We start from the raw sequence: 12,169 nt of genomic DNA, 5'->3' as shown, positions 1-12,169 counted from the left end.
AAAAAAGGAAAAAAAATTTAACAATTTCAAATGTCCTGTTACCTCAAAGTTACTAGTACTAACTATTTTAGACGTAAGTTGACTTGTAAATTCTTATCTTTAATATTTTTTACTAGAACTAAGTATAATTAAAATAAATCTAATCCCCGCAGCATCTGTCTCTGCCCAACCGAGCACACGTATGATGTCTTCAAGATCGATTCTCCAATCGTTTCAATCCGCGATGGGTACGGCTGGATAACAAATGGATACTTCAAACTAATTCACAGGATCAACCTATCTCGATTTAAGGAAATAGTAAGTCGCCTGAAACTCGAAACATTAAAACTAAACGAAACCAATGATTTTACAGATGTTCTCTCCTACCACTTGGAGAAAGTCCAAGCTCAGCTCATTGAACTAAAAGGCCCGAAAGATAAACGGCCTAGACGGTCAATTAATTGGATAGGATCGGCTTGGAAATGGATGGCCGTTTCTCCTAACGCTTCGGACTGGGATAAAGTCTTGCAAGTACAGGATTCATTAATATCTAATAACAATCAACAATACAAGGTAAACTCTGAACTGTCAGCGGCATCATAACCGCCACAAATGGAATTCTTGGGCATGATCACATTATGAAGACTTCACAGGCAATCCTACACAAGGCAAGGATTCTGAGGGACGATGTCAACAAATTGGTTCAAGCCTGTCAGATGGCTAAAGCAGGGGTGGTCAACAGCAATCTGCTAGACAAGGAAGAAATCAACAGAATCTTAAGCGAGATAGAGGTCCTCCCTTATAATAATGTTATAGAAGCCATTGAGTACGGAGTACCTTCCATCTACACACAGGCACAATGCTACTCTACGTTTTGGCCATGCCTAAGTTGGCCGAAACAAGGTTCAACCATCTAATCACCAGGTCAATAACAAAGAACGGCCATCGGGTGGAATTGCAATACAGTTCAGTCCTAGTTAACAAGGAGCAAACAGCATCAAGGATAGTTGCACCCATCTTACAAGCGCAATGGTATGTAATAGGCCGGGTGGATTTGTGGGGATGCAAAAAAATCGCCCATTGCTCTGTGAAAATCATATTCTAGGGATCAAAATAAGAAACTTTGCCGAAGGAACCATACCTCTAAAACGAATTCTGATGTCCCCCCCTTTGGGTCGTATGAGCACATTTTGAAAAATCCCACTTTGAAATGCTTATGTTTTTTATACTCAGCTGAGCAGACCTCACAGAGTATATTAAGTTTGATTGGATAACGGTTGGTTGTACATATATAAAGGAATCGAGATAGATATAGACTTCCATATATCAAAATAATCAGGATCGAAAAAAAATTTCATTGAGCCATGTCCGTCCGTCCGTCCGTCCGTCCGTCCGTTAACACGATAACTTGAGTAAATTTTGAGGTATCTTGATGAAATTTGGTATGTAGGTTCCTGAGCACTCATCTCAGATCGCTGTTTAAAATGAACGATATTGGACTATAACCACGCCCACTTTTTCGATATCGAAAATTTCGAAAAACCGAAAAAGTGCGATAATTCATTACAAAAGACCGATAAAGCGACGAAACTTGGTAGATGAGTTGAACTTATGACGCAGAATAGAAAATTAGTAAAATTTTTGACAATGGGCGTGGTACCGCCCACTTTTAAAAGAAGGTAATTTAAAATTTTGCAAGGTGTAATTTGGCAGTCGTTGAAGATATCATGATGAAATTTGTCAGGAACGTTACTACTATTACTATATGTACGCTTAATAAAAATTAGCAAAATCGGGGAAGGACCACGCCCACTTTTAAAAAAATTTTTTTTTTAAGTAAAATTTTTATAAAAAATTTTATATCTTTACAGTATATAAGTAAATTCTGTCAACATTCAACTCCAGTAATGATATGGTGCAACAAAATACAAAAATAAAAGAAAATTTCAAAATGGGCGTGGCTCCGCCCTTTTTCATTTAATTTGTCTAGGATACTTTTAACGCCATAAGTCGAACAAAAATTAACCAATCCTTTTGAAATTTGGTAGGAGAGTAGACTTTGCGACGTTAACTGTTTTCTGTGAAAATGGGCGAAATCGGTTGATGCCACGCCCAGTTTTTATACACAGTCGTCCGTCCGTCTGTCCGTTAACACGATAACTTGAGTAAATTTTGAGGTATCTTCATGAAATTTGGTATATATGTTCCTGGGCACTCATCTCAGATCGCTATTTAAAATGAACGATATCGGACAATAACCACGCCCAATTTTTCGATATCGAAAATTTCGAAAAATCAAAAAAGTGCGATAATTCATTACCAAATACGCATTAAGCGATGAAACTTAGTAGATGAGTTGAGCTTATGACGCAGAATAGAAAACTAGTAAAATTTTGGCCATTGGGCGTGGCACCGCCCACTTTTAAATGAAGGTAATTTAGAAGTTTTGCAAGCTGTAATTTGGCAGTCGTTAAAGATATCATGATGAAATTTGGCAGGAACATTACCCTTATTACTTTATGTCTGCTTAATAAAAATTAGCAAAATCGGAGAACGACCACGCCCACTTTTTAAAAAAAAATTTTTTTAAATTCAAATTTTAAAAGAAGAGTTAATATCTTTACAGCATATAAGTAAATTATGCCAACATTCAACTCCAGTAATGATGTGGTGCAACAAATTACAAAAATAAAAGAAAATTTCAAAATGGGCGTGGCTCCGCCCTTTTTCATTTAATTTGTCTAGGATGCTTTTAATGCCATAAGTCGAACAAAAATTAACCAATCCTTGTGAAATTTGGTAGAGGCTTGGCTCCTAGGACGGTAACTGTTTTCTGTGAAAAAGGGCGAAATCGGTTGAAGCCACGCCCAGTTTTTATACACAGTCCACCGTCTGTCCTTCCGCTCGGCCGTTAACACAATAACTTGAGCAAAAATCGATATATCTTTACTAAACTTAGCACACGTACTTATCTGAACTCACTTTATCTCGATATAAAAAATGGCCGAAATCCGACCATAACCACGCCCACTTTATCGATATCGAAAATTACGAAAAATAAAAAAATGCCATAATTCTATACCAAATACGAAAAAAGGGATGAAACATTGTAACTGGATTGGCTTATTGACGCAAAATATAACTTTGGAAAAAACTTTGTAAAATGGGTGTGACACCTACCATATTAAGTAGAAGAAAATGAAAAAGTTCTACAAGGCGAAATCAACAGCCCTTGGAATCTTGGCAGGAATACTGTTAGTGGTATTCCATATATAAATAAATTAGCAGTACCCGACAGATGAGTTTCTGGATCACCTGGTCCACATTTTGGTCGATATCCCGAGAACGCCTTCACATATACGTCTAAGGGCCACTCGCTTTTAAAACCCTCATTAATACCTTTAATTTGATATCCATATCGTACAAACACATTCTAGAGTCACCCCTGGCCCACCCTAATGGCGATATCTCGAAAAGGCGTCCACCTATAGACCTAATGCCCACTCCCTATTAAAATGCTCAGTAACACCTTTCGTTTGATACCCATATCGTACAAACATTCTAGAGTCACCCCTGGCCCACCCTAATAGCGATATCTCGAAAAGGCGTCCACCTATAGACCTAATGCCTACTCCCTATTAAAATGCTCAGTAACACCTTTCGTTTGATACCCATATCGTACAAACATTCTAGAGTCACCCCTGGCCCACCCTAATGGCGGTATCTCGAAAAGGCGTCCACCTATAGACCTAATGTCCACTCCCTCTTAAAATGCTCAGTAACACCTTTCGTTTGATACCCATATCGTACAAACATTCTAGAGTCACCCCTGGCCCACCCTAATGGCGATATCTCGAAAAGGCGTCCACCTATAGACCTAATGTCCACTCCCTCTTAAAATGCTCAGTAACACCTTTCGTTTCATACCCATATCGTACAAACATTCTAGAGTCACCCCTGGCCCACCTTAATGGCGATATCTCGAAAAGGCGTCCACCTATAGACCTAATGCCCACTCTCTCTTGAAATGCTCAGTAACACCTTTCGTTTGATATGGCGATATCTCGAAACGGCGTCGACCTATGGAACTAAGGATCACTCCTTTTCAAAATACTCATTAACAGCTTTCATTCGATACCCATATCGTACAAACATATTCTAGAGTCACCCCTGGTCCACCTTTATGGCGATTTCTCGAAAAGGCGTTCACCTATAGAACTAAAGCCCATTCCCTTTTAAAATACTCATTACCACCTTTCATTTGATACCCATATCGTACAAACACATTCTAGAGTCACCCCTAGTCCACCTTAATGGCGATATCTCGAAAAGGCGTCCACCGATAGACCTAAGGCCCACTCCCTCTTAAAATGCTCAGTAACACCTTTCATTTGATACCCATATCGTACAAACAAATTCTAGAGTCAGCCCTGGTCCACCTTTATGGCGATATCCCTAAATGGCGTCCATCAATAGAACTATGGCCTACTCTCTCTTAAAATACTCTTTAATATCTTCCATTTGATACACATGTCATACAACCACATTCCAGGGTTACCCTAGGTCCATTTTCCTACATGGTGATTTCCCTTATTTTGTCTCCATAGCTCTCAACTGAGTATGTAATGTTCGGTTGCACCCGAACTTAGCCTTCCTTACTTGTTTATTTTATATTTATCTTAAAAATCACTAAGATATGTTCAAATTTCACCAAATGCTTACGTGTATAGCATATATTGTTGTCTGAGAAAATCATAGATACCGGTGGTATATATAGTATATATCCCATACAACCGATTGTTCAGATAAGAAACTTTGCGCAATTTCTTCCCCGTTTTAACAGTTAGAAGCTTCAAATTTCACCGATTGCTTACGTATATAGTATGTATTGTTGTGTCAAAAAATCATAGAGATCGGTGATATATATAATATATATATGATGGTATATATAGTATATATATATAGTATATATATATTTTTTTTACGATTTCGGCCCCATTTTAACAGCTAGAAGCTTCAAATTTCACCAACTGCTTACGTGTATAGCATATATTGATGTCTGAAAAAATCATTGAGATCGGTGGTACACATAGTATATATCTCATACAACCGATTGTTCAGATAAGAAACTTTGCGCAATTTCTGCCCCGTTTTAACAGTTAGAAGCTTCAAATTTCAGAAAATGCTTACGTATATAGCATATATTGTTGTCTGAAAAAATCATAGAGATCGGTCGTATATATATTATATACTTCATATAAACTGTCATTTTGACCCCTTTTTTAAGTCTAGAATATTCAAAATTCATCAAATTTCATCAAATAGTTACGTTTTCGTCATATATTTTTGAAATACGTGATTCGTAGTCATAGTTTTTACACGCAGACCACAAAAAACCTGAAACTTTGCATCCTCACACAAAGTACCTACCTGTTTTTTATTTTATATTTATCTTAAAAATCGTTAAGGTATGTAGATCTGTTCACTATATATTTCTTATCTTATACATCCGATTATTCGGAGATTACGAACGGGATAAGATTATTGTTCAGCCCCATTCATGAAAGGTATGAAGTCTTCGGCACAGCCGAAGACAGTCCCTTTCTTACTTGTTCTCTTTGGAAATTTATTTAGTCAGAACATATGTAAATGAAAAAACGAATTTAACTTAGTAATAGAAAAGAAATTTAAAAAAATATTAGAAATTAGCGTTTTTACAACCCCCTTTTAAAACCAAGGCATCACTGTGATGCATTTGCATGCCGTAAACATAGTGGGTTTTTTATTCAACCGTCTTAAAAAATGAAGGTATCACTGTGACACAATTGCAGATCGTAAAATTGCTTGTGTTGTTTTTTTTTAAGCCACCACAAGACACAGCAGGTAGAATTGAAATTGCCGCTACCCAAAAGTTCGACCCAAAGGGGGGGACATTAGAATTCGTTTTAGAGGTATAGTTCCTTCGGCAAAGTTTCTTATTTTGATCCCTAGAATACGATTTTCACAGAGCAATGAGCGATTTTTAAATCGACCCGCCCTAGTATGTAAGCAAGAATCATTGGACCTACTTCGAGAGGACGATTGTGTGCCACGTCTGCTTAAAGGTGGAAAACCAATTGCGGATATATAAGATGAAATGACTCAACGATTGAGGCAATCAAGGAGGGCACGATCCTCTTGGACAATTTCAATAAAACTATTTGGTTAGACAATACTTCCAATGACTTGAGCGGCTCATATATTCTACAACTGTACAACGAAACAGTTCGAATCGACGGTAGAACCTACTGGAGCACAAGCAGCTCTGGCATCCAAGTACTACCTCCTATGCTGTCCATTATTACAAATAGAACTCTCGCAGTCAACCTCAACATTGTCCATGCGATGACAACAGGAAACGTGAAGCTTCTTCGATATCTTAGAGGAAAACCAGACTGGTTTATCACATCGGAAATCGTGGGCTTTGCTATGTTGGTCACAGTCATTTGGTTAATTTGGAAGAGAATTACAGCAAAATGAAACATACCTACCTTGAACATTTCGGCATTGAACAAGAGCTTCCGCGGACACAGGCGCGAGGACTCACCCCAAACACCTAATCTACGGGACGTAGATCTTTAAAGGGGGAGGAGTTAACACGGTCAGCAACTGCCCATTCATACCATTCCCACGTTCAATCAACACACGCGCCGCAACGTCAGCACATTATGTTTCCCATCGATCGTTGCATGCGCTGCAGCGTAAGCATATTTGTATTTCATCATGAAATGCAATACCAATAATTTCATAATGGAACGCTTGTGGGAAATCAAGGCCACGGTCATTCTCACCTGCATTCTAACACACTTGCGTAAGGGTTGCGCCGCTCCCGCCGGCGCTGAGGTTTATTTGGCAAACCACCAAGAACCTTTGGGCAGTTGCTGTCGGGGATCCGTATGCTTAAGTCGATTTGGTGTTTAAGTTAATATTCAACCATTTAAATAAAAAAGATTTTGTTAACTTTAAATTTCATTGTTGTACTAATTTCAACTTTTTAGTTTGTGTGGAGCGCGTTGGCTCCTTAATTTTTTTAAGTGAAAGGATCTGAGATCCTTAAGTTATATATAAAGGGAATTTTTAAGTGAACCTTTGGCCACTTTATCAATGAGTGGTGAATATCCAAAAGAATTGAAAACAGGTGTTATGGTGCCCATACACAAACCCGAAGCAAAGAAATGTGCTCAAATTACAGACCTATCGCTAAGAACGATCGGCAAGATTTTTGAGGGTATTTTGCTAAATGAAAACCAAATTATTTATAAAAGTAAATTTGGTTTTGTAGGCAGGAAGAAATATGTAGCACTTTTGGCAATCGATCTATCCAAAGCATTTGACTCGGTAAATTTGTCAATAGTGATCCAAACAATTTGGAGTAATGTCGAGATAAACAACATAAAAAGGAAAATTAAAAACGAAGTTCTACACGGTACGCCGCAGTTTTACGCAGATGACGCGGTCCTTATGTATATGTACAACAAAGTCATCAAAATTACAACAACCACATGAAAAATGTTCGACTTTTCTTGCAAATATCTCTTTGGCATATTCCAATTTTTTCTTTTGTGCCTTTGGATTATTGTTATCTCGTCTTTTGACACCTCTCCCGACCATTTTGGGGCGTGTATTAGCAGTCGCCACCTGTTGTAAATTTTAATCAATTATAATTATTGGACTCCTTTCGAGCTCTAAAACACATTTATGTTGGGATATTGACCTAAGTAATTCGGCAGTGAGAAAACTGGACAAAAGTGATTTAGAGTGTGGATATATTCAGAAAAGGATAAGTTATGTCACAATCCGAGCCTAAACTACCGAATTACTCTTGTCGAAAAAAAATGGCCGGTACCAGCTTTTTTTTAACCAAACAAATATATTTTCATGCATTTTGACATGCTATGGCGATAACACTTTTTAATGATTAATCGTAATTTACTCCAAAGGTTGGGTTACTCAATCTTAGCAAGCCTTATCTTGTAATTCATCACAAAATAATGAGTGTCGGCTGTTCGTAGTCGAAATTTGATAGGTACTTAAAGTTAGTTGCTGTTGTTTAACAGGAAATTAAATCACAAAGTTTTAATTAACTTTAAGTACCTACCTACTTAACTTCGACTATGAATATTCGTCAAAAACTTTTTTGGATGTGGCAGTCTAGGGTGACATAGTCAAGAGACCTCTATGTATGTATAGTTCTTACGTTATACTCACATCAAAATACGCCAACCATGCTTCACTGTGATTGTTCGTATCCAAAATTTCGGGCTTAAAAAGATTATGTAATAGCAAATTATAGGCCAAACCAGTGTTATCTTTGCTTTCAGCGATGAGTAAGTTTGCAAATTCACGTACAGTAACATTAGAGATACTACCATACTGCTCCACTAAAGTGTCGTAACTCTCTTAATGAAAACAATGTAGTTTACAGTACTGGTTCTTAATATAACATGTTAAACTACCTGCAAGTAAAAAACTGCCATCATGTTTGGTAAAGCCAGTCATTGATGGAATTGTGCGATTTAAATTTGCTAATAGAGTCTTGGGCTCGTCTGGCAATACGCCATGAATATCACCAATCACTGGGGAAAACTTAATCTGAATGAACCAAAAACTATATGTATAGATATGTTACAATAAATTTCTTTAAATAGCTTGCTCACCTTTTTTTGCGCTTTCACCACCTCGAATGGATGAACATTCCTTAAACATTCATTTATCCCACTCTTACTGTCACAATTTGTACAAGCTAAAGCCACACAAAACCTTTTAACCAGCGCCAGCGGGTTCCGTTGGACACACCACGGTGCCAATACAGAGCCCGATTGCACTATAGCATTTTTAAAATAAGCTGGCTTAGTTTTAGGACTTGCCAGAACGGACGTAAGCATTGCTGCTCCGGCACTTTGTCCAAATAATGTAACTTTGGTAGGATCACCACCAAATAGATGAATATATTTTTGTACCCAGTCTAGTGATAACTGCATGTCCATTATTGGAACATTACCAGGCATTTCGTCAGTGAGTGTGGTAAGGAAACCAAGTGCCCCTACACGATATTGCGGAACCACAACTACAATGTCTTTTTCCATTAAATAATGTGGCCGATAAAGGGCTGCATAGGCAAAGCCAAATGCCCCTCCACAGATATAAAACATTACTGGTAGTTGAGCTTTTAGCTAAGGAGAAAATCAACATAAAAATTTTGTTTCTAAAAACAATTGAAAAAACTTATCCCTACGTTTTTAGTGTAGACGTTTATGCTGAGGCAATCTTCAAAATCTTCTTGTAGCTGCGTTTCGTTATACGTGCTTAGATCTTCCATGCTTGGACACATTATTCCAAAATTACGGGCATCGAAAGTTTTATTCCAAGCCGAACGGCTTTTGGGAGGCTGTGAAAAAAATATTTGATAACAATTACTTATGTCAAACATTTAGAATAATGTGCTCAATATCTTCTTGATGAAATCGTGGTATGAGTTTTAGGGAAACCCTTACACCATATATTTCTAAGAGAAATGGTTATGGAACTCGTGAAAGGTCTGTATAGAGTGAAGCATCTAAAAAAACAAAAAAATGTAAGGCGCGATAACATCCGAAGAGATTTTAGGCCGACCTTCTCTTCCAATTTGGTCGTGGTCCTTTTTAATTTTTCATACAAATTGGCGGGGCGGGACCTACTTGTTTTATGCCGATTCCGAACGGCATCTGCAAGGCAGATGCGTTTTCACTGAGAAGCTTTTCATGACAGAAATACACTCGGAGTGCCTGCCAAACACTGCCTAGGGGAAACCCCGCATACAAAAATTTCCTCCAATTGAAGAAATCTTGTTTATAAAATTTTGATGTTGCTTTGTTCGGGGCTTGAACCCAGGACTATCGGTGTGATTGGCGGAGCACGCTACCATCACACCACGGCGGCCGCATCTAGCATCTAGGATTAGAATATTTATTCATTATTGCTTATATTTAAAAACAGTTTTTGAAACAATATTGCTATATAACAATTCAATAGAGAATAATAAACGGCATTAAACATTGAATTTTAGAACAGTGGAAATGCCATTTCCCTCATTTGGTACCATTAATGCTTGTTAAATATACTTTATTAATATCAAGTACAGTGAGTTAAATTTTCTTGTATGAGTTGATTAAGGAGCACTACTCTGAATGCTCCAGCAGTAGTCAGTTAACATATGTGCGTTCCAGCGTCCCTGATTTCTCTTTTCTATAATTCGGAGATCTCGGTGAAAACTTTCGACCTGCTCTTCACTAAAAACGCCTGTATTTTCAGTAAACGGTCTAGGTGGCTATGGAGAAACTGCATCTTGATGCTCATGTTTCCACCCAGATGTTGAAAGTATAGGATCAGTTAGTCTATATGCTAAGAGAAGTTAGGTTATGTTGGAGGTCCTCTAATTTAAAATAAAAACCAGCCGCTCTTCTGAACAATAAAGAATGTTTTATTTCGACTTACTTCAACGTCGGTTAGATACACACAGTAGAAAAGAATTATTCGTAAGTTAAAAAAACGAATACAAAGAAAGAATTCGCAAAGCAAAAATGCGATTACAAGTTGCAAATGAAAAAACAGAGTTGCCACATGAAATAGAATTTCAACACTCCTCCTCAAATCTGGTATTCATTTGCAGTCACAAATTAATAATTTAACTCAAAAAGAAACTTTGAAGTTATTTTACATGTACTAGATTAAACCTAACAATTTTACAAACTTGTTATGATTTAACTTGCTTAGATTTTTCGTAAATACATCTGCAATATTATCTGAGCTTGAACAATATTGTAATTCAATTAAATTTTTCTGATACATATCTCTTATATGATGATATTTAATTTCTATGTGCTTACATCTTGTATGGTATACAGCATTTTTGATAAGATGTAATGAGCTTAAATTATCACCATTTACAACAATTTTGTCAGGCCTATGTACATTTATTTCGTCCAAAAATTGTTTTATGAACATAACCTCTTTTGCGGCAGTTGACAACGATATGTATTCCGCTTCGGTGCTGCTCAAGGCCACTGTTGATTGCTTCTTCGACTCCCAAGACACCGCACCACCGGCTAAAAGAAATACATAGCCAGTGAACGATTTGCGCTCGAGTGACTCTCCACCCCAATCAGCATCAGCATAGCATTGTATCGGCGTTCCCTTCTTACTGTACGTGAGCGATAAATCAATCGTAGAACATAAATATCTTAACACCCTTTTTGCCGCTGCCAAGTGTTCGCTATGTGGCTCATTATTATGCTGCGCAAGCTTGCACACTGTATGTATAATATCTGGCCTTGTGCACAACGCCAGATACAACAACGAGCCTATCAGCGACTGGTACTCTTGTTTGCCAACGCGCTTGCAACTAGAATCAGCGCATAATATTTGTTGCTTAGGATCGAGTGGTGTTGCTATAGGACGACAGTCTAACATGTCATGTTGTTGCAGCAATTCTTTGATTTGCCCTTTTTGTCGTATAGCTATTGCGCCCCTTTCACCTTCTCTTTCGACTTCCATACTAAGAAATAATTGAACAGGACCCTTATCTACCACTTGCAGTCTTTTCGAAATTTCGTGTTTAATAGAGCTCATCTCTTTCTTGTTTGAGCTGGCTATTAGCAAATCATCTACATACACTGCTAACAAATTGATGTGCCCGTCGTGATGCTTCGTATATACGCAAGGCTCTGTTACACATTGTTTAAAACCAATATTAATTAAAATGTCATGCAACCTCATATTCCATTGACGTCCTGCCTGTTTCAAACCATATAAAGCTTTCTTTAACCTTAAGACTTTATTGGGATACTCGCTGTTTGTAAATGTTTCAGGCTGCACCATATATATTTCGTCATCTATGATACCATTTAAAAACGCAGATGAAACGTCAACATGGTGTAGGTATAGCTGGTACTCTGCAGCTAACGCGAAAATTGTACGGATCGTAGAATACCGCACCACAGGTGAAAACGTATCGGTATAGTTCACCCCATATACTTGGCTGCACCCTTTGGCTACTAGCCTTGCCTTAAATCGATCAATTTCACCGTTCTTGTTTTTCTTGATCGAAAATACCCATTTGCACTTTATGGCTTTCTGATTTTTTGGTAAATCTACTAGCTCCCATGTATCGTTG

General features: G+C 37.7%; 2 protein-coding genes across 2 annotated transcripts in view; one reads left to right on the top strand and one right to left on the bottom strand.

Moving 5' to 3' along the window:
* The window catches only part of LOC137239884 (uncharacterized), a 235,849-nt gene that overhangs the window by 97,021 nt on the left and 126,659 nt on the right, over positions 1-12,169 (top strand). The window lies entirely within an intron of this gene.
* The window catches only part of LOC137239882 (cocaine esterase-like), a 60,021-nt gene that overhangs the window by 12,664 nt on the left and 35,188 nt on the right, over positions 1-12,169 (bottom strand). The window contains exons 2-5 of the mRNA XM_067765654.1: positions 9,254-9,406; positions 8,676-9,191; positions 8,475-8,610; positions 8,227-8,417 (exon numbers count right to left, since the gene is read on the bottom strand). Of these exons, the coding sequence (XP_067621755.1) occupies positions 8,227-8,417; positions 8,475-8,610; positions 8,676-9,191; positions 9,254-9,406 (996 nt within the window). The remainder of the gene's footprint in view (positions 1-8,226; positions 8,418-8,474; positions 8,611-8,675; positions 9,192-9,253; positions 9,407-12,169) is intronic.

The sequence above is a fragment of the Eurosta solidaginis genome, chromosome 2 (genome assembly GCF_040869045.1).
Source record: "Eurosta solidaginis isolate ZX-2024a chromosome 2, ASM4086904v1, whole genome shotgun sequence".
NCBI classification, from domain to species: domain Eukaryota; kingdom Metazoa; phylum Arthropoda; class Insecta; order Diptera; family Tephritidae; genus Eurosta; species Eurosta solidaginis.
This window is presented reverse-complemented; position numbering and strand designations above follow the sequence as displayed.